The sequence below is a fragment of the Salvelinus sp. IW2-2015 genome, unplaced genomic scaffold (assembly GCF_002910315.2).
Source record: "Salvelinus sp. IW2-2015 unplaced genomic scaffold, ASM291031v2 Un_scaffold944, whole genome shotgun sequence".
NCBI lineage: Eukaryota > Metazoa > Chordata > Actinopteri > Salmoniformes > Salmonidae > Salvelinus > Salvelinus sp. IW2-2015.
Window position 1 is genome coordinate 450034 of NW_019942659.1, and position 22411 is coordinate 472444.

At 43.3% G+C, this 22411-nt stretch overlaps 2 protein-coding genes across 9 annotated transcripts in view; one reads left to right on the forward strand and one right to left on the reverse strand.

Moving 5' to 3' along the window:
- Positions 1 to 8007, forward strand: part of LOC112069240 (SWI/SNF complex subunit SMARCC2-like) — an 18193-nt gene extending 10186 nt beyond the window's left edge. For all 3 annotated transcript variants that reach the window (XM_070438467.1, XM_070438465.1, XM_070438466.1), the window contains exons 20-25: positions 328 to 389; positions 894 to 1020; positions 1143 to 1306; positions 3571 to 3705; positions 3932 to 4301; positions 4476 to 8007. In XM_070438467.1, coding sequence (XP_070294568.1) covers positions 328 to 389; positions 894 to 1020; positions 1143 to 1306; positions 3571 to 3705; positions 3932 to 4301; positions 4476 to 4534 — 917 coding nt within the window. In that variant the 3' untranslated portion in view covers positions 4535 to 8007. The remainder of the gene's footprint in view (positions 1 to 327; positions 390 to 893; positions 1021 to 1142; positions 1307 to 3570; positions 3706 to 3931; positions 4302 to 4475) is intronic.
- Positions 8008 to 8892: 885 nt separating this feature from the next.
- Positions 8893 to 20009, reverse strand: LOC112069241 (myosin light polypeptide 6). Of its 6 annotated transcripts, none has more exons than XR_002893702.2 (8): positions 19912 to 20009; positions 19627 to 19654; positions 18035 to 18178; positions 12135 to 12308; positions 11394 to 11471; positions 11011 to 11046; positions 9344 to 9392; positions 8893 to 9235 (listed from the first exon to the last, which is right to left on the reverse strand). XR_002893702.2 is itself a non-coding variant. In XM_024136536.2 (7 exons), the coding sequence occupies exons 1-6, from the start codon at positions 19912 to 19914 to the stop codon at positions 11018 to 11020; spliced, it is 456 nt and encodes a 151-aa protein (XP_023992304.1). In that variant the 5' UTR covers positions 19915 to 20009; the 3' UTR covers positions 8893 to 9392; positions 11011 to 11017. The 6 variants fall into 6 exon arrangements, 4 of the variants coding, with proteins under 4 accessions (XP_023992304.1, XP_023992306.1, XP_023992305.1 ...); XR_002893701.2 differs by having other exon boundaries at positions 8893 to 9238; XM_024136536.2 differs by having other exon boundaries at positions 8893 to 9392.
- Positions 20010 to 22411: the final 2402 nt, after the last annotated feature.

Sequence of the window (22411 nt, forward strand, 5' to 3'; positions counted from 1 at the left end):
CAAATATTAAGTTCTGCTTTTCTGATGTATCAAATACTTATGTCATGCAATAAAATGCAAATTAATTACTTAAAAATCATACAATGTGATTTTCTGTATTTTTGTTTTAGATGACGTCTCTCACAGTTGAAGTGTACCTATGATAAAAATTACAGACCTCTACATGCTTTGTAAGTAGGACAACCTGAAAAATCGGCAGTGTATCAAATACTTGTTCTCCCCACTGTATGTATGTCAATAGTTTATCGATCTGAATTGAAAAACGAGTTGCAGGTGGGGTAGACGTAAGGCTGGCTGACAACTCATCTGTCTTTTCTCTGCCTCCAGAAGAGAGCAGTGAGGAGAGTAAGAGTGACAGCCAATCCAGTGAGGAGAAGAGGGAGACCAAGGTATGGTGTCTGTTTGGACTTCTACTGTACCTGTGTTTGCGTGGTTGAGTCTTCTGGCAAACCAGTTCTGAATTGTCTATGTTGTGATGATCGATGCTCAAGTATCAGTAAGGACGGCCTCCCGAGTGGCACAGTCATCCGTGTTAGGGGAGGGTTTGGCCGGCAGGGAAGTTCTTGTCCCATCACGCACTAGCGACTCCTGTGGCGGGCCGGGCGTAATGCACGCTGACACGGTTGCCTGGTGCACAGTGTTTCCTCCGACACATTGGTGTGGCTGGCTTCCGGGTTAAGTGGGCATTGTGTCAAGAAGCAGTGCGGCTTGGCTGGGTTGTGTTTCGGAGGACGCACGACTCTCAACCTTCGTCTCTCCCGAGTCTGTACGGGACTTGCAGCAACGAGACAAGACTGTAACTACCAATTGGATACCACAAAAAAGGGGTAAAAAAAAWATCAAGTATCAGTAAAGAGCTGACCGAGTTGTCCTTATCCCCATGGTGATAACAGGAGAATAAAGATGGAGCCATGGAAGAGGATGAGAAGCAAGGAGAAAACGGGAAGAAGGAGGAGGAGAGAGGGAGAGAGGGAGAAGGAGAGAGAGAACGAGAGTCTGAGAAGACAGAGACAGAGATGGGTAATGTCTGTGACTGTGACTGAATTTGAATGTATCTGTAATCTCTGTAAAATAGTGGATTCTGTCTCTCTTGCTCAGACACTAAATTAGGTGTGATTTCTATGTTTCCCACTCTGCATTAGGTGAGAGAGAGAAGGAGAAGGAAGGGAAGGAGGCCTTGGAGGAGGGCCAGAGAGAAGGAGAGAGCGAGGGCGAAAGGAAGGCAAAGGTGGAACGAGATGTGGGAGAGGGGAACCTGGCTACTGCTGCTGCCTCCGCCCTGGCTGCTGCTGCCGTCAAAGCCAAGGTCTGAATTCTGACCCTTGTTTAGCATTATGCCCCTAACCACAGATCTAGGATCAGATGCTGTATGTATCAAGCTTCTCAGAGTAGGAGTGCTGATCTACGATCAGTTTTGCCATAGTTCATACAATTACATTAGGAGGCACCTGATTCAAAATCAGCTCTCCTAGCCAACCCCCAGGGACTCAAAAATAGGCAGAGACTGCGGTTCCGGAGGTAACCACCCCGTCCCGCCCACCTGGATCCCTTTTCCCCACAGCTGAAGATCTGAATCACGTTCTGATTCTGAAACGTCCATGCAGCGTCTGCATACCAATCATTTGATCTCAATCAGTTTCATGGGATATGCATTTAGATCTTATTGAGTTATACAGTGTTGTTTCCAAGTAGCCTACAAGTAGCCTGTTCTGAATTATATACAGTGGAGCACATTTTTTTGCAGATAGTGTTAAACTGCATAGCTTACCTGTGTTTAGTTTCAATCAAAGCACATATTTTGCCTAACACGCTGTTGAGGCCACATGAGAGAAAAATGTGACCATTCGTACAACCATCCTAAAATCTCATAAGAAATGAGGTGGTATTTTTTGTCTTCCAGTAACGTTATACAGTGCATTCGGAAAGTATTCAGGCCCCTTGACTTTTTCCACATTTTGTTACGTTACAGCCTTATTCTAAAATGTATTAAATTGTTATATTTTTCATCAATATACACACAGTACCCATAATGACAAAGAAAAAACAGTTTTTTAAGGAAATGTAATATCACATTTACATAAGTATTCAGACCCTTTACTCAATACTTTGTTGAAACACCTTTGACAGCGATTACAGCCTCGAGGCTCGAGGATGCTACAAGCTTGGCACACCTTTATGGTTCGGATCCAGGCTGTGTCACATCCGATGGTGATTGGGAGTCCCATAGGGTGGCGCACAATTGGCCCAGCGTCGTCCGGGTTTGGCCGGGGTAGGCCGTCATTGTAAATAAGAATTTGTTCTTAACTGACTTGCCTAGTTAAATAAAGGTTACATTTCTCTTCAGATCCTCTCAAGCTCTGTCAGGTTGGATGGGAGCGTTGCTGCACAGCTATTTTCAAGTCTCTCCAGAGATGTTCAATTGGGTTCAAGTCCGGGCTCTGGCTGGGCCACTCAAGGACATTAAGACTTGTCCCGAAGCCACTCCTGCTTTGTCTTGGCTGTGTGCTTATGGTCGTTGTCCAGTTGGAAGGTGAACCTTCACCCCAGTCCTTTAGGTGCCTTTTGGCGAACTCCAAGCGGGCTCTCGTGCCTTWTACTGAGGAGTGGCTGGCCACTCTACCATAAAGGCCTGATTGGTGGAGTGCTGCAGATGGTTGGCCTTCTGGAAGGTTCTCCCATCTCCACAGAGGAACTCTGGAGCTCTGTCAGAGTGAACATTGGGTTCTTGGTCACCTCCCTGACCAATGCCCTTCTCCCCCGACTGCTCAGTTTGGCCAGGCGGCCAGCTCTAGGAAGAGTCTTGGTGGTTCGAAACTTCTTCCATTTAAGAATGATGGAGGCCACTGTGTTCTTGGGGACCTTCAATGCTGCAGAAATGTTTTGGTACCCTTCCCCAGATCTGTGCCACGACACAATCCTGTCTCGGAGCTCTACGGACAATTCCTTCGACCTCATGGCTTGGTTTTTGCTCTGACATGCACTGTCAACTGTGAGACCTTATAGACAGGTATGTGCCTTTCCAAATCATGTCCAATCAATTGAATATTCCACAGGTGGACTCCAATCAAGTTGTCAAAACATCTCAAGGATGATCAATGGAAACAGGATACACCTGAGCTCAATTTCGAGTTTCATATCAAAGGGTCTGAATACTTATGTAAATAAGGTTTTACTGTTTAGTATATTTTTTTCACTGTGCAAGAAAATACAAAAAACAGTTTTCGCTTTGTCATTATGGGGTATTGTGTGAAGATTTATGAGATTTTTTTTTGATTTAATACATTTTAGAGTAAGGCTGTAGTCAAGGGGTCTGAATATTTTCCGAATGCACTTCAGTTCTGTTATGTAGTCGGATCTGCAGCCAGTCTGTAAAACATATCAGACCCTGTATCAGTGATTAGGGACAACTTCTACTATCTCAGTTACTCATTCTGATGATCAACCATGGATTGTTCAGTATATGTCTATGCTATTTTCACATACTAAAGATGATTTTTCTCTACCTCTCCACCATACTTCTTCTCTCTCTCTTCCTCTATCTCCCTCCTCTCTGTCTTTCTCTCTCCATAGCACCTGGCTGCGGTGGAGGAGAGGAAGATCAAGTCTCTGGTGGCTCTGCTGGTGGAGACTCAGATGAAGAAGCTGGAGATCAAACTGAGACACTTTGAAGAGCTGGAGACTATCATGGACCGAGAGAGGGAGGCTGTGAGTCAGGCAGTAGCGAAGCATTATGGGGGATGTCGTTTAAGTGGACTTGATGGTTTTGTTAATTGGTTTTGCTTTGTTGGTTGGACTGCGCATTTACGTGTGTGTGTGTGTGTGTCTGTGTGTGTGTGTGTGTGTGTGTGTGTGTGTGTGTGTGTGTGTGTGTGTGTGTGTGTGTGTGTGTGTGTGTGTGTGTGTGTGTGTGTGTGTGTGTGTGTGTGTGTAGTTGGAGTACCAGAGGCAGCAGCTGCTGGCAGACCGTCAGTCGTTCCACATGGAGCAGTTGAAGTATGCAGAGATGAGGGCGCGTCAGCAGCACTTCCAACAGATCCAGCACCAGCAGCATAGCCAGACTGGAGGCCCACACCCCGCCCCGGCCCCCACGGGCCCCCCACCCCAGGGCCCCTCAGCCACCCAGTCCCAGCCAACCCTCAGTACCCCTGCACCACAGCCAGCTCCCAGCCCAGCACCCCTTACCACCTCCATCCCTTCCTCTGCCCAGCCCACTGAGCCCCAGCCGCCCCCCAGTGGTCCTCACACCTCACCTCCCCGCCCGCCAGGCCACTCCAGCACCAACACCACCCCAACACTCCACGGTGAGTCACATTTTTTATTGACCAACTGTGAATTTTCAGTAATTACCTAATACTGTATGAAGGTGATCATGTGACCCATTGGAATTAACTTCAACTATACTGTTGAATGTTTTTGCACTATGTTTGTATGTTTGTGTTACACATCTCAAATTCTTCTCCTCTTTTTGAACCCAGAGTCCAGCGCCCCTGGGGATACACTCCACTCCTCAACCGCTGCTCCCACTCCACAGTGAAAAGAGAGAAAGAAAGAGAGAGAGGTAGGGAGAGGAGGGAAAAGAGAGAGGGAAGATGAGAGAGAGACAGGAAAAAGGTCTTGGCAAACTGAATGACATTGACCACTTTGTACCTATGAATTCTGCCTGTATCATCTGAAAATTAAGAAGTCAAACTGAAGGAGATACAACAAACTTTGATAATTTTTAACATTTGGACTGGACGATTGACATGAGAAAGAAAAACAAAAGAAAAACATTCCATACCGGAATTAATATTAGGTGGAAACAACCCCCTCAAAATGACTCCCAACTAAAAAGAAAATGCCAATGAAGAGTTTTCAAACGAACAGTCCCCTCGTCATTTTTACAGACATAAGTTGCTTAATTACTTTCACCCTTCACATCAGACCCAAGGTTAAACCAAGAGAGTATTGTCATGTAAATACGTCACCTGACCTGAGGATATGAAGAGAACTAAAGGACTCTTGTCTTAGCAGTCCTCTGAAGAGTGGTGCTTTTGTTTTCTTCTATAGTGTATTGAGGGTCAGATGTTCCCAGCCATGTTCCCAGACGTACCTACCTACCTATTCTCCCAAGGTACCCTAGTAGGTACTTACAATTTAAAGAAGATTAAAAAAAAGATTTGTACTTTGAAAATATGTTTCTTCGGCGGCCATATCTGAAGACAAATCATTATTAACTAAGGGCTCTATTCAATCAGATCCGCTTTAGACAACATCCGCAAAGCTGTTGTTGTGGCTGTGTCAGAGGTGGAACTGCTTTAGAGCTGTCAAATACCACAAGCGGCTCCTGGCATTACACCTAAAGCGTACATTGCTATTGGCTGCATGAAGTAGCATTAAGGGCTTTATTCAATCCGCATCGCGGAAGTTCAGCTTTACACCRTGATTGAAATTTAAAGGCARTGTTCCCGCATTAGCAGAGACTGTGTTCACGGTAAACGCTGCATACTGTATGTCGGCTCAATCGGAAAATACCATTACATTTCTATCCTGGAATCTGTAACGCTTTACAGATTGAATAGAGCCCTACAAGAATACCATGCAGCCTTGTTTATAAGTTTGAATACTGGAATGTGTGATGTATTCTACAACTCGATTAGGCTGATAGAAATCCTCATTATTTAGTTGAATGATTTTCAATTTGAGCGTCATTATTTCTATATAGCCTACATTTTCTCGTTCTGAACTTCTAACGTGAGACGGGTATGGCTACATGATAATGATCAAGAGCAGCTGCTCACCGATTTGACAGTTCCACCTCGAACACCGCCAAAACATCAGCTATGTGGGTGTCGGCTATCGCCGGTTAACGCTTGATCTGATTGAATCTAGGCCTAAATTGACCTGAAACACATAACTGTTTTCTTGTTTTTAACTTTTACTAGGATGTCATAGTTTCCAAATATGAGATCATCAATTGAACAAGTCACTGTATTTCATTGGATTGTTTGCTTGTTGTCCTATGTTAGTGAATGTGGCGTTATAGAGCTTTGGGGTTGGCCTGTTGGTTAGATGTATCCTAACCTAAAAAGTATGTGTGAGGGCAATGAAAACRAATGGTATTACTCTTTGTAATAATATCTGTTCCACTTGAAAACTGTCTCATCTTGCCCTACTGCCATTTTAGTTAGTAAGACTATGTACTGTTAACTGGATTTTCTGTTTACAATGCTGACAAATGATTCACTCCAATTTGAAGAGACAAAATCCCTATATGACTGAGCATTAGAAACCACTTAAAGTATTGATGAAGGGAAACATACTCCCAGAGTCACAGTGCCCCCGAGGACCCACAAGGACCAGGTCACAATGTCCTAAAAGTCCTCATTTTAAAGGGACAGTGCAGTCAAAAACTTTATTTTCTCTGTGTTTTATATATGTTTCCACACTATGAGGTTGGAATAATGCTGTAAAATTGTGAACATTATGATAATGCCCTTTAGTGTAAGAGCTGTTTGAAAATTTCAGCTTGTTTTGCAAGGGTGGGGTTTTGGACTACATGGCAACATCACCAGGCGGTTTAAATTAATAGACCAATAACAAAGAGAGTTTGCCTTCCTCTCTGCCAACAATAGCTAGTTTTCAGGTTACATGTCCCTCCCATTAGGCTCCTCCAATTAGTCCCCTCACTCAGACCACTTCGCCAGTCCTAGCAAAATTCTTGCTTGAGAAATTGCTTTTAGCTAAGAAGCTATTTTTGTTTGTTTTCAATTAAAATGTTCTAAAATAATCAGGTACTTAATTGTTATCCAGAAATGATTTGATATTGAGATAAAAACATCCTCATTGGCCCTTCAACTCTATTTTTGAACATTCATATCTGAAACACTTATAAAACAGTTGGGCTTTCATAGAGCAGATCGTAATCACAAGACAAGCAGTAACTACACAGATAGGATTTGTATTCATGGATGCGTCATATTTGGTTTCTGTCAGTATGTCCAGTATGGCTGGTCAGTATCAGTGAATCATACCATTGTAAAGATTATACTCTAAAGTAATGACTGGATGTAGGCTCCAGAAGAACCCTGTTAGCAACTTCAGATATAAGACATCACCGTCACAACTCTTCCTTCATTGATAAACCAACATCATTTTCATCATGTTTGCCATTTTCTCCATATAAGTCAGTGGGGTGAAGCCAGAGTTTTGGATGTTTGGGAAATCCAGATTTTTATGGTTTGTGTTTTTCCAATGACAGGTCCAACTCACATGAAGTGATTACTATGTAATGGAAGTGGCTTTAATGTTACAAAAGAACTGTGCAAGTCAATGGATCTCAAAAGTCAGTTCAGTTTAGAGAGAATTCTGTCCATTAATATTTGTAACAATATCTTTATGTATCCTTTCTATTTTTATATTTTTTGACTGTCAGGTTTTCCATCTTGTTTCTTTGATATTACTGTTTGCATTTAATTGCTGTATTTTTGTAACCTCCCTCACTGTCATGCGCGTGGTCCTAATAGGTCACAATGACCTGTCAGTCAGTGTGACTGTGAGCATGGGTGTGAATGCATGCCATGAAGATCTGTTTTCCCTAAGAGTTCCTTCAGTTCCATCACCCACCCTGTGTTTGATTTGTTATAAGGGCTGAGGAATTGTGATGCTCATAGTTTGGTATGTCTGTATGAGAACAATCACGCACCAGCACATCACACACATTCTGACAGTCATATATACTCTGATGAAACTTGTCCAGATAGCCAGTGTTAGAAACTTCACTAGTCGTGACCATGGATGGACTGCTTTGGTCTCCATTGTTACAGTGTGTGGATTTCGTGATATGAAATACATGTCTGTTCAGTTTGTTTTTCATGATAACACAAGTAGAAATGAACCTTTCCTCAGTTAAACCGTTACCGAATTAKTGTCAGTTGCTCTACAGTTCGTATAAAAAAAGATGCTAAGGTTTTACTTACAAAAAATGTTTAAAAAACCATGTAATAAATGTGACATGTGTACAGTTTGGTCATTGTTGCCATCTTGACTGTACCATGGCAAACGTCAAGCTATGACAATTGTAGGCTGTAGTTCACTAAGAATTTTGGGGAGTATGACTATGGCTCTAAACACTCAACCCTTACGTGAAGGAAGACATCTTTCACTGGTTTTTGTTACATTAGGCCTAGGGAAATAATCCAACGCTCCGTCTGCACTGCAGGCACCACAAGAGGGCAGGCTGTGCGTGGCATCTTCGTACAGGGTCCCCCTATGCATGGGACAACTGCGTCTTGAACATTACGGTTTATTTTCCACTGAACTATCACCTAGTACTAACAGACACTCTGCAGACTACTGAGACCAAGCAATCACCTTACCATACAAGGCCTACTGCCTCAGGGCAGCTAGTAGACTCATACCTGCATTACCATAAAAAGGGCTAGTGTAAGTACTGCAAATACCTTAGAGAACCATAGAGGGCCACTGCAATAAAACATACCCATCTTACCATAGGACTACTGCAAAAAAGACACTATGACAATGCTGAGTAGGCTTTACATGACGGCCCTGTTGAATAATATTCAAATTCCCTTTACATTTGAGAGCACGCCAGCATAGAAGTTTGTTCACTGAAATTATCAAATGGATATACTCTATTGGAATACCACTTCCTAGATTCCATGGTGTCAACTCAAAACACATGCATTCTAATAACCAGAATGGTCCTGGACATGTAGCCAGAATGTCTAGGTATCTGGACCATCCAAGACACATAACCAGAATGGCTTAAATGGTCTAGTAAGTGAAGTATCCATTTTTATATTACTGTAATGGAATTACACTGACATCTGTTAAACTAAATGAAGGATGGTTCTTCATAACTCCACCATTGTGTTATTAAAAAGATAAACATTTGTTTTCAGAAACTGGGGATTTTTATTAAATATCGTTTGATACAACATATACATGAGACAGTAATCTACCATTTCATAATTGGCCCGGTAAAATCGACATTACAGCTGGTCTCAGCCAATGAACATGCATCTCCTCTGTATAAAAACACAGCTATTGGGCGACAGGGCCGACACGGGGGTTGAGTGACAGGGTGGGAGATGGGAACGTATGGAATAATCAAGGGAATGTTATTGCCGAGTCTGTCAACGAGCCAGGCATGATAGCATGCACCTCTGTGGCTTGCTGATATTTTGAAGTGAAATGAAAAAGGGTCTCTTCAACTCAAGACACAGAAAAGGCACTTCTGAAAGAAAATAAAAAAGATCACAAAATGAGGGGAAACAAGAGTTGGATGGGGGTGAGACAGACATTACATATAATAGAAAAAACATTTGGGAATAAAGTTCACCGGTTGTGTTCTTGAAATCTTCAACCACTCATCACCATCCGGACGAGTTCTGAGGGAGAAAAAAAAAAGAAAAAAATCAGCAGCATGCTTGGTTATCGGTGTGAGAAGAAAAGCCCAGAGCAAACTCCACCTCCAGCCAGCAGTGCTACAGCCTCTATGCTCTCCCAAATAGCCTTGCGCTCCCTATCAACTATAGATTTAGAGGGCCATACTGTCTATAGGAATTTATACTGACTCATTACTGTGACTCTTGGTTCGAGATGGATTGGCTTGTATAGCCTAGAATCAATGTATATTCCATTCAAAATATACATTTTGACAAACACTCAAGAGGACGTCACAGCCCAGACATCACATTGAGACAAATTCAATGAATCAGAGAGGTAAGTCCACTTAGTGACTTGCTCCCACATGGCTCTAKGTGTTTTCATCCCCAACATGAACACAGCTCTCTGCTGGAGCTGGGTGCTGCAGCCTGATCCACAGAGACTCCACACGTCAGTCAGAGAGAATCTGCATTAAAGAGGAGAACATTAGAGGCAAGAGCGAGTGATTAGAGGGGGAAACCATAGAGCAACTCAGAAGATCCATCTCCTAGCGAGCCAGAACAGCCAAGGGTTTGCTCAGCCAGGCCTCAGAACCTGGAATGTGTTAGGATTAGCAACCACCCCCTCTTTATTTGGGCTGTTCTAACAGAGGAAAAAGGAGGAGCGAGGGATCTGGCAGAACACCTACGGTACCAGCAGCAGCTTCCATGGGGAGAGGGGATGGATGGAAGAGATGTCACCAGCCAAGGAAATGCAATTCTATATTAGTAGGAAGTGACTATAGTAAAGAGGACAATAGTTTAACCCTTAAGGCTTTATTATTTTACGGCACTTCATCCAAAACACCCTCAAACACACCCCTATGCATTCAGAGTTGAGGAGTCACCACTCTAGTCTAACAGACCCCCCCCCCTCCCATCAGTGTCCTGCCCTCATCAGGTTGGAGTCAGTGTCCATGGGGTTCACTCAGGAGCCACATGCAGAGAGGCTACATGCAGACTACAGCCAGATGAGGGGGAAGGGCAGGAGAGGGAGAAGTGCTCTGCMGGAGAGAAAGTTAAATAAAAGAACAGATCAAACCATAAATTCAAACCAGACTCCACCACAGGAATCCAGTAGCCTCTGACATCACCATCACGGCACAGAGAGATGTCCTACTCTACATACGCCATCAGTATCATAGTCTTTACTACGCATCTCTTCAATAGGACATGCTTCTATTGCTTCTATTCTATTCAATAGGACGTGCTTCTACACCTGCATTACTAGCTGTTTGGGGTTTTAGGCTGGGTGTCTGTACAGCACTTCGAGATATTAGCTGATGTACGAAGGGCTATATAAAATAAAATTGATTGATTGATTGATTGACACCATCTTTTAAATTAGTGTGTTGAGCAAGAACACCCCCACACGCAACCAGAAACAAAAGTAACCTGCTTGTTAACTACTTGCTTAAATATATATCTGTGGTATCAGTAGCTAGGAGTAGGAGCATTCTGTGCAGTGATGGTTGAAGAGAGGGCCCCCCTCACCGCTACACACATCTCCCAGAGCAGGTGAGAGCCCACTGCTGGGGTAGGTGCTGACGGGGGGGGGGGGCTTTAGGGGGTCTGCTCGTACCCGCTGCTCAGCCAGACATGATGTTGCGGACAAAGACTGTGGGAGAGGAACAGGGAGGTCAGTGAAGGGGGGCGGGGGGGGGGGGACGACGACAAAAACAAGGGACACCACACACACACACTCATCTGAAAGCAAATGTACACAACCTCCACCCAGTCAAACAATCACAGGAATTTGTGTTTACATGATACATGAGTACATCCCATTCAAGACAATTGCCATTATATTGTTACAATTAAACATCTTATCCACATGATTCTTCCGTTATTCCAACACTGTGAAATGGTTATTCCTAAAGCTTTGTGATATATTCTACTGCACAAGTGTAAGTCCAGTGTTCTCCCTTTACATCCATATACATCCAGTTCACCACGCTGCTTTACCTTCGTAATTGATGCAGCCGTTGGCGTCTTCGTGTCCCGCTAAGAGAGTCTCCACCTCCTCTTCTGTCATTTTCTCACCTGCAACAAATTAAACACTTACATTCTCATAACAGATAGACAAGACTCTATAGTAAGGGAATCCCATCTTTCCTATACCTTACACATGTGCAACTCTAAAAAAAGCTAAACCCCACTACCAAGCAGACAGTCCCAGAGGCATACTGATACAGTTAACAAGTGAGACCATCAAAGCCATGTCTTATGTGTTGCTCAATCGTCTTACAAGACAGATGTTCCGGGTGCAAATGAAGAGGATCAATATGGATAAGGTAGGGCATTGAATCACTAGTTTAAGAGGTGACATCAGGAATGTAATCAGTTTAGTGACAATAAGTACCTTTGGTTCCCCAGTCAGGTGAGGTTGACAAGGAAAAGAGGTAAACTATCAGGACCATGCAGTTCAAGCTTTTCTCTTGGTCCAATTTAAAATTCAGGTAAAACCGTCAAGAGCTGAATGTCAATGATTTAGGTCGCCGACATTGTCACAAGGCAGGTTGCAGTACTGTTTGTCTGGAATGTTAAGCTGAAGTAGAGCTCTCAACAAGAAATAAATTGTTGGCTAATATACTGTAATATTAACCATTGACTAATACAAGAAATAAACAGTGACTGAAGTTGGATGAAAATTAACTCTTCATGAGGAGAGATGTAAACATATTCATCGGGGTTGTGAGGTATTACCAAGTGTTGTGAGGACATGGCGCAGCTCAGCGCCCATCACTGTGCCATTGCCCTCCTTGTCGAAGACACGCAGACCCTCCACAAAATCCTCAAATGAGCCCTGGTCCTTGTTCTTAGCGATGGCCTGCAGCATGGGCAGGAACTGCTCAAAGTCTAGCATCTTGTGGTTCATCTCTGGGGAAGGACGAAAACATATAATTTTTAAACACGTCTTACTCTGCTAGAAACACACTAGCTGTTACTTTGCTAGAAGACAGAATAACTTAAACTGAACAAAAATATAAAATGCGACATGCAATGACTTAAGATTTTACTGAGTTACAGTTCATAAGGAAATCTGTCAATTTAAATAAATTAATCTATGGATTTCACATGACTGGGAATACAGATATGTATCGTTGGTCAGATACCTTAAAAAAAAAAGTTAAGGGCATGGATCAGAAAGCCAGTCAGTAGCTGGTGTGACCACCATTTGCCTCACGCAACATCTCCTTCGCATAGAGTTGATCAGGCTGTTGATTGTGGCCTGTGGTTGTCCCATTCCTCTTCAATGGCTGTGCGAAGTTGCTGGATATCATACACATTGATCCAGAGCATCCCAAACATGCTCAACAGGTAACATGTCTGGTAAGTATGCAGGCCATGGAACTGGGAAATGTTCAGCTTCCAGGAATTGTGTACAGACCCTTGTGACATGGGGMCGAGATTTATCATGCTGAAACATGAGGTGATTGACGTGCCATTCATCCACCACAATGGTACTCAGAATCTCTTCACAGTATCTGTGATTTCAAATTGCCATCGATAAGATGCAATTGTGTTCGTTGTCCTTATGATTGCCCATACCAAAACCCCACCATGGGGCACTGTTCACAACGTTGATATCAGCAAACCGCACGCAACACCATACATGTGGTCCGAGGGTGAGAGGCCGGTTTGACTTACTGCCAAAATCTGTCAGACGAAGAGACATTAACATTCAATTCTCTGGTGGACAATCCTGCAGTCAGAACGCTAATCGCACTCAACTTGAGACATCCTTGACAACTCAATGTGACAAAACTGCAAATTTTAGAGTGGCCTTGTCCCCAGCACAAGGTGCACCTGTGTAATGATCATGCCGTTTAAACAGCTTCTTGATAATCCATCCAGCTGACAGGTGTGGCATATCTTGGCAAAGGAAAAACGCTCACCAGATGTAAACAAATGTGTGCACAACATTTGAGAGAAATAAGCTTTTTGGGCATTTGGAACATTTTATTTCAGCTCATGAAACCAACATGWTTTTAAAAACAAATTGTTCAGTGTTTACAAAATAACTGCATCTGCTCCATTTAAAACTAGACCTGCATACTGAGAGTAAACTCAACATGTCATGAAATGTATTTTACTCCCAAGAGTCAATTGACAAAAAAGTTAATTTTAAAACTGTCAGTTTAAGCTAGATTGTCGTGGTAATTTCCTGTAGTACTAAACATTGAGAGCAAACCACACACAAGTCAGTTTTCTTTTTTATAAAGTCCATCTTTAATTATATATGAGCTTCACCATAGCCCTTTTTGATTCTCAGATCAATTCAGTGTCTATAAATGAATTCTTAGAGTCCTTACAAAACAATTCTTAGTATCATTTATAGCCAAGACACACCCCTCAACTCACATGACAAATAACAGATCTTAGGAACATTACAAAGAACCTTTTACTTGGAAGAGGAGTATCCCATCCAGATAGCATTAGCTATAAATTATCGTTCAGTTTGGTCTCTTYAGACGAGATTCTAATCTCGTTCTTGGTACCACTTAGGACCAAAACATTACCTCATCCAATGGCATATATCAATTGTCAATTCTAGATACYCCCATCTCAAATACACCCCTCCTGGACAAGATCAGAAAAGACAATGAGCCTCTTAGGTCATATACTAGGTCAAGATAAGGGCAACCCGGGTGCAGTGCACGCTAACCAAGGTCGCCAGGTGCACGGTGTTTCCTCCGACACATTGGTGCGGCTGGCTTCCGGGTTGGATGCGCACTGTTTTAAGAAGCAGTGCGGCTTGTTTGGGTTGTGTTTCGGAGGACGCATGGCTTTCGACCTTCGTCTCTCCCGAGCCCGTACGGGAGTTGTAGCGATGAGACAAGATAGTAACTACTAACAATTGGATACCACGAAATTGGACAAAAAGGGGGGTAAAATTAAATTAAATWAAAAWATATATATATACAAAAAAGGGCAACCTCAGAGGGGACATACAATAGTTAGACACATTCCAAGACAAGCCTCCATTCAGTCCACCTCCCCTTCTGATATTCTTCATAGCATCACATGGTTTAACAGATACATCGACATATGAAAACAAGCCTGACCTCTCCCCTCTCTGGGCCCCAAGTGACTAAGCCCTAGCTGAGAAGGGATAACTGCAACTGCCAACAGTATAGTCCAAAAGAAGACATTCTAATGACAAGAATAAAATAAAACATCTTATTTATCCATGTTACCTAACTAATTCTGATTCAGCCACGACAAGATATATTCTTTTGTTGTCAATTCGTGTCGCACTCCTGCATCTGCAGTGAAAGGTGGCTGAGCTAGAGCGATGTTAGTCAGACCATGATACATCCCGAAAATCAGTCTTCGTGAACATCTGTAGCGTCTGACCTACAAACTTTATGACCACTATGGGAAGAGGAGACTCACAAACATGGTTTTCCTCTACGGCCCCCATAAGTGTCACAGGATTCCACTGAAGGAAAGCAGTACAGGTTTAGAAAAACTAAGGTAGTTATGTGCCTACCTCAAAGGGGTTATGTAAGAAAAATATTATACACACACGTTTGGACACCTAACACCTTATTTTTACATTGTAGAATAATAGTGAAAACATCAAAACTATGAAACAAATGGAGTCACGTAGTAACCAAAAAAGGTGCTAAACAAATCAAAATATATTTTAGATTCTTCAATGTAGCCACCCTTTGCCTTGATGATAGCATTGCACTCTTGGCATTCTCTCAACCAGCTGAAGTAGTCACCTGGAATGCTTTTTAAACAGTCTAGGAGTTCCCACATATGCTGAGCACTTGTTAGCTGCTTTTCCTTCACGTCGCAGTCCAACTCACCCAAAACCATCACAATTAGATTGAAGTCAGGTGATTGTGGAGGCCAGGTCATCTGATGCAGCACTACATCACCCTCCTTTGTCAAATAGCCCTTACAGCCTGGAGGTGTGTTTTGGGTCATTGTCCTGTTGAAAAACGAATTATAGTGGGACTAAGTGCTGCAGAATGCTGTGGTAGCCATGCTGGTTAAGCGTGCCTTGAATTCTAAATAAATCAGACAGCCTCCCCAGCAAAGCACCCCCACCATGCTTCACGATGGGAACCACGCATGCCGAGATCTGTTCACCTACTCTGCGTCTCAAAGACGCAACCAAATATCTCAAATTTGGAATCAGACCAAAGGACAGAATTCCACAGGTATAATGTCCATTGCTTGTGTTTCTTGGCCCAAGCAAGTCTTATTATTATTATTATTGGTGTCCTTTAGTAGTGGTTTCTCTGCAGCCATTCGACCACAGAGGCCTGATTCACGCAGTCTCCTCTGAACAGTTGATGTTGAGGTGTATGTTACTTGACTCTGAAGCATTTATTTGGGCTGCAATTTGTGAGGCTGGTAACTCTAATGAACTTATCCCCTGCAGTAGAGGCAACTCTGGGTCTTCCATTCCTGTGGCTGTCCTCATGAGAGCCAGTTTCATCATAGCGCATGATGGTTTTTGCGACTGCACTTGAAGAAACTTAAGTTAGACATTTTCTGGATTGACTGACCTTCATGTCTTAAATTAATAATGGACTGGTTTCTCTGCTTATTTGAGCTGTTCTTGCCATACGCACTTCGTCTTTTACTAAATAGGGCTCTCTTCTGTATACCCCCCTACCTTGTCACAACACAACTGATTGGCTCAAACACATTAAGGAAAGAAATTCCACAAATTAAGGCAGACCTGTTAATTGCATTCCAGGTGACAACCCTCATGAAGCTGGTTGAGWGAATGCCAAGCATGTGCAAAGCTATAGTCAAGGCAAAGGGTGGCTATTTTAAGAGTCTCAAATATAAAATATATTTTGATTTGTTTAACACTTTTTTGGTTACTACATGATTGCATACGTGTGTTATTTCATATTTGATGTATTTACTATAATTCTAGAATGTAGAAAGTAGTAAGAATAAAGAAAAACCCTGGTATGAGTAGATGTCCAAACACTTCACTGGTACTGTATTTATTTTTATTTCTTTGGGGATACCTAAAGGGATCCTGAAATTCAAAAATCAAATAGCAAAATGATCCATAGTATGACCAGCTTAACACAATKCCATACATCAGCTTAGATGCATGTGTTCTGTTTCACACATGTAAGAACAGAACAGGGATTGTTTGGAGAGTGAACCCACACAATGAGTGCTGTAACATGTACACAATGTGATTGTGGATAGTCAGATTAATATAATAGTTCAATTAAAATGTGTACATGCTGTGCAAGAAGTACAATTTCACTAATAATCTTGTTTACATAGACACATCTGAAATCAGACCTGATGGCACTAAATATTCAGAAAACCGGCAATCAAAATAAACGTTCTACAACAGTGAACATGTTATTTTGGGGGAGCATATTGGATTCTGAGTTCCGACATAAAATTCAGTTGTTTACTAACACATTTCACTCGCGCTAAAGAGGGAGGCCCGCTCGGCTGGTGCTAGCACATGCGCAGAGGAAATACACAGCTGGAACGCCGAGTTTACATGTCCTAATAATTTGAAAGAATGCTCAGAAAACCAGGCGTTTTAATCAGCGTATGCTTACTTTGATTTTGATCTTATGCCAAATAAGATAAGCAGAGTAAAGTGTTTATATGACTATTGCATAATCTCCTTACGGCTATAATCAGTTTAATATCAAAATATTARTGTGCATGCAAACATTCAATGCCTCAGTTCCTTGACTGGTAAGGGACAGGCAGCACAAGCACAACAGAAACTGAGTTCACTAGTAACACCCTCTTGATACCACCCTGCATACCACTGCTGGCTTGCTTATGAAGCTAAGCAGGGTTGGTCCTGGTCAATCCCTGGATGGGAGACCAGATGCTGCTGGAAGTGGTGTTGGAGGGCCAGTAGGAGGCACTCTTTCCTCTGGTCTAAACAAAGATCCCAATGCCCCAGGGCAGTGATTGGGGACACTGCTCTGTGTAGGGTGCCGTCTTTCGGATGGGACGNAAACGGGTGTCCTGACTCTCTGAGGTCATTAAAGATCCCATGGCACTTGTCGTAAGAGTAGGGGTGTTAACCCCGGTGTCCTGGCTAAATTCCCAATCTGGCCCTCAACCATCATGGTCACCTAATAATCCCCAGTTTACAATTGGCTCATTCATCCCCCTCCTCTCCCCTGTAACTATTCCCCAGGTCGTTGCTGCAAATGAGAACGTGTTCTCAGTCAACTTACCTGGTAAAATAACGGATAAATAAAAAAATAAAAATAGGTTAGGACAATGCCTCTGTGGTACTTGACAATTGCAGATTATAAACAAAATTCACACTCCATAGGATAGTTATGTCATACCCAGAAGAAAATTGTTTCAGTTATATCCTTGGATGCTTAATCACATTAGTTGACACCTTACAAATAACTCAAACTGATTTGGTGAAGTTGACGGCAAACAGTAAACAGGCCCAAAAACACCAACCCTATATGCCTAAATCAAACTGAACACAATAAAACTACTCTATGCCTGAATAAAATCATATTAATTTGTTAACTGAAGCATGTAGTACTTCTATAGGTTTGATCCAGCCAGTGGATACTAATGTCAATGTTCAGTAAACATCTAGAAGCATGGCTGACCTTCTGACTTGGGGTTTCCCAGGACCTTGAGGACCTCAGCGTTGACAGGGTTCTGGCCAAGGGCCCGCATGACATCACCACACTGGCTGTAACTGATCTTCCCATCACCTGTCCTGTCAAACAGCAGGAAGGCCTCCTTGAACTCTGACAGACAGGGAGAAGGGTGTTAAAAAAGCAGAGTTGGATTGAGAGAGAGTGTGAGGGGGGCTGTACATTTAGAAACAGGTTGAAAAGAATGGGCAAAAAGTCTGAATAATTTCTCAAAGAGTTATTACATAAGCTATTCAATTATCTACAGTAAATGCGGTGGCCTCTAATGGAACGCTTTCTGACATCTGGGTAATTTCCACKGGCCATTGTTATGGTGCTTGCCTCCCATCGCTGGTATGCGGCGCATTCCGAGACCGTCCGTCTAAAACTACACAGCASCCACTCATTTACCCATATATGGCATTGACAGCAAGCCCTGACCGAGTAATCTTTCAACCAAACAAACGAGCAAATTAAATCGACCGTGGAACAAAACTCAAAACAGCCCATTGAGCAAGAGGAAAAGCCACATGCGATAGGTGAGTACAGTAACGCCATGTCGGTACATAGATCATTGCTAAATGGATACATTATGCTTAGCTAATTTTATTTCAAAGAATATGTTTGAGGTTTAGTTGGGCCACGCCTTCAACACGTAGAACTCAAGTGGTTGAGTCATTTCCCTTTGCTATCTATACAATGTCTATGAGTCAACACTGGTGTAGGACTGAGAAATTACAATAGTGGCTTGACTTCCTCTATAATATATAGACATATTTTAAACAGTTCTGTCACACACGTAGCTAGCTGAACTAGGCGACATCACAACAAACGGAACAGATTAATACCAAAATTGGTGTTGGCAACAAAAACAAGTTCTCAAACGACCAATGTTTCATCCAAGTATCTAGGCTTTTAAACACTAATGACTAACTATGCTATGACATGTTGAAATATGGCCCTTCTATTTCTGCATGCATAAATGTATTTTTTTTWTTTWTTTTTTAATCAGGACGCAGTGCAAAATTAGTTGGTCATCCAGTCAACACAACCTTAATCTGTTTAGACAATTCAATCAAACCCGCTGTGGGGACCAAACAAGGGGATTGACCACATTATATGGGATTGACTGAGCCAATAGACACCCGTGAATCAATATTTTAGTAAATGTATCACTATTCGTTGCTGGTTGTTTGATGACAATTCCACCATTCATGCATGGTACGAAAATGTATGCACTCACTACTGTTAGTCACTCTGCATAAGAGCGTCTGCTGTGCTAATTGTCAAAAATGTAAACGTAAAAATGTTTCCCAAGACGGTTAGCCAAAACAAAACCTGGACCATCAGCAAACTCACCATAGGCTCCAGTTTTAAATCAACTTGTCAGTAGGGAAACTGCTTCTCACAACAAGACAAACATGAGGACAGGAGAGAAGAAATACAGCTATTCCACATTCAAAGAATGACGACAGTGAAGCAAGGGATAGTCTAGTAGCTAACAATTTAGCTAGGTAGCTAACTGGCTAGCCTTCAAATAGCTTTACTGTCACAAAACTCACCGATGATCTGGTCTTCTGAGAAGTCAGACTGGTGGAGAAGTACGGCAAAAATTAAAATAGAGAACACATCCTTTAATATGATTATCGAAGATAAGGAAAACAAGTAACGTTAGCCAGCAAACACTGCCCAGCCATGTTTTGAAAATCCAGCACTGCAATGTATTCGTTGGATCAGTTTACTGGCTTAGTCTACACGAATTTAAAATGACATTTGGCTAGGCTAACATTCTACACTTCACGTCACATACAAATATCTTTCAAACAGAACAGAGTAAAGGCATTTACCATTTCTGGGCTTGGTTGGAGTCCTGTCTGCGGTCGGAGGTCAGGCGAATGTGAACAGACAGGGGCGAACGTTGACAAGAAAAACTATGCTCATGACGTCATCCTTCTTAATTAATGCACTGCACAGGCCAATCACATCTCGCAGGCGTTGGCTCTTCGAATTATTTACCGTCATTCTGGAAGATAAGCGCAAAAAAACGGTCCTAACATTAATTTCTTAGAATCTTGACCATTCTTTAAAAGCGAATAAATGAATATCGGTGTATGTATGCTGTGCTGGGGCAAAAACAGAAATGATAATAGTTTTGCCAATTCCATTGAAGCTTTCATGTGGACGATGTTATGAGCCATATGTATTACTGAACAAGTGCGCCATCGTGTGGTAGGAAAATGCAAACTGTAGCTAGAGTCATGATCTTATGAGAAATTAGTGAGATAAGATCATCATAAATGTACAGCAGACATGGTAATGAGCTTCAAATATATTTATTGCTGGGGGGGATAAGGTGTTCCTAATGTTTGGTATACTCAGTGTATATTAGGCTTCACATACAGCATTAAAACAAGAGACACTGAAATTGGTTGAGTGCATTTGCATGACACCGACTGAGCGTCGGCACTGTGACCTAATTCAGAAACAAAAAAAGGCAGATAACAAAACATGTAAGGTCTCTGAGATGCTCTCCTCTCCCTTTCACTATGCCCCATCACTGCCCGCCTCCCAACACTGAAAGCGAACAAAGGGTTTGTAGGAGACAAAGCTGCTGTCATGGTGGAGGTAAGCAGATCTCATTCACTCAATGAGATCCTATCACTCATCCTCCTCAACCTCCCGAACTGCTGCACCACCTGGGGATGTAGGCTCTAGTCCAAAGGTGGCGGGCCGTCCCTCGACAGCATATCCGCTGCCACATTCAGGATGCCAGGTACGTGCGTTGCGCTTAGAGACGCTAGACATCCCTGAGCACAGAGAAGGAGCTCCCATGCCATAAGATGGAGTCGGTGGGACCTCAGTCCACCCTGATGGTTGATGTAAGCCACCACTGTGGTGTTGTCCGTTCTCACCAGGACATGTCTTCCCTGGTGAAAGACCGCAGGGTCAGAAGTACAGCTCAGAGCTCTAGTGTAGTGATGTGCCTGCCGCTCCAAGGGGGTAATCAACAGCTGCTGGCTGACCTGCCCTTGGTCACACTCACAGCATCTCCACCCCACCTGAGAGAAAGGAGCGACAGTGCCACCTCAACAATGCCCTGAGGCACTGTGCGGTCACCCGCACCTGGCGGTGACGGTGGTGCTTCAGGTGCAGCCGGTGGGAGTTGAACAACCGTTGAAAAGGCCGGAGATGGAGCAGACCCAGGGGAATCAACAAGAGCATGTCTGTTTGACAGGACCTGGGTCCTGGTCGGGGCACAAATCAGCCAATCGTCCAGGTAATTGAGGATCAACAATCCTTGGGACGTGAGAGGTCCATGCACTTTGTGAAAGTGTGGGGTGCCAAGGAGAGGCCGAAGGGAAGAACCATGAATTCCTAAGCTGTCTCTTCGAAAGCGAATTGGAGGTACTGCCAATGAGCTGGGTGAACAGGAACATGGAAGTACGCATCCCTCAGGTCCAGCGTCACAAACCACCGGTCCCCGGGCATGGCCTGCAAAACGCGGGCTGGGGACAGCATGTGGAACCGCAGTACCTTCAAATACCCATTGAGGTTGTGGAGGTCCAGAACCGGTTGCAACCCTCCGTCTCTTTTTGGGACCACGAAATAAGTGTAGTAGAACCCACCTAACTGTTCGGATGTCTCGATCCTGCGGATGGCACCCTTGTCCAGGAGTGAGGAGATCTCCAGCTGCAGGGTTTTCTTCAGGCCCTTGAAGGGCGGGGGCCGGCACCGGGATTGGAGTCGTTACCCCTMGAGCATTGTGGACAACACCCAGGGGGACTCCATACCCTCCTCCCACTTTGCCCTTTGAGACCAGGGGAAGCTGCGGGGGAAGGGTGTGTCAGGGATCTTGCCGGGGTCTGCCTCTCCTCTGGTGCCCCGAGCGCCTGGGTCCCCCAGGCACGTCGCTATGGCGGTGACGGTTGACAGGTTGTTGCTCCACAGCATACTGCTCAAAAAAAATAAAGGGAACACTAAAATAACACATCCTAGATCTGAATGAATGAAATATTCTTATTAAATACTTTTTTCTTTACATAGTTGAATGTGCTGACAACAAAATCACAAAAAAATTATCAATGGAAATCAAATGTATCAACCCATGGAGGTCTGGATTTGGAGTCACACTCAAAATTAAAGTGGAAAACCACACTACAGGCTGGTCCAACTTTGATATAATGTCCTTAGAACAAGTCAAAATGAGGATCAGTAGTGTGTGTGGCCTCCACGTGCCTGTATGACCTCCCTACAATGCCTGGGCATGCTCCTGATGAGGTGGCGGATGGTCTCCTGAGGGATCTCCTCCCAGACCTGGACTAAAGCATCCRCCAACTCCTGGACAGT

Coding starts and splice junctions, on each gene's coding strand:
- LOC112069241 (XM_024136536.2), bottom strand. Junction 12,309..18,034: donor GGGAAACCCCAAGTCAGAAG/GTCAGCCATGCT, acceptor GTCCTTCCCCAG/AGATGAACCACAAGATGCTA. Junction 11,047..11,393: donor CGGCTGCATCAATTACGAAG/GTAAAGCAGCGT, acceptor CCTCTCCCACAG/TCTTTGTCCGCAACATCATG.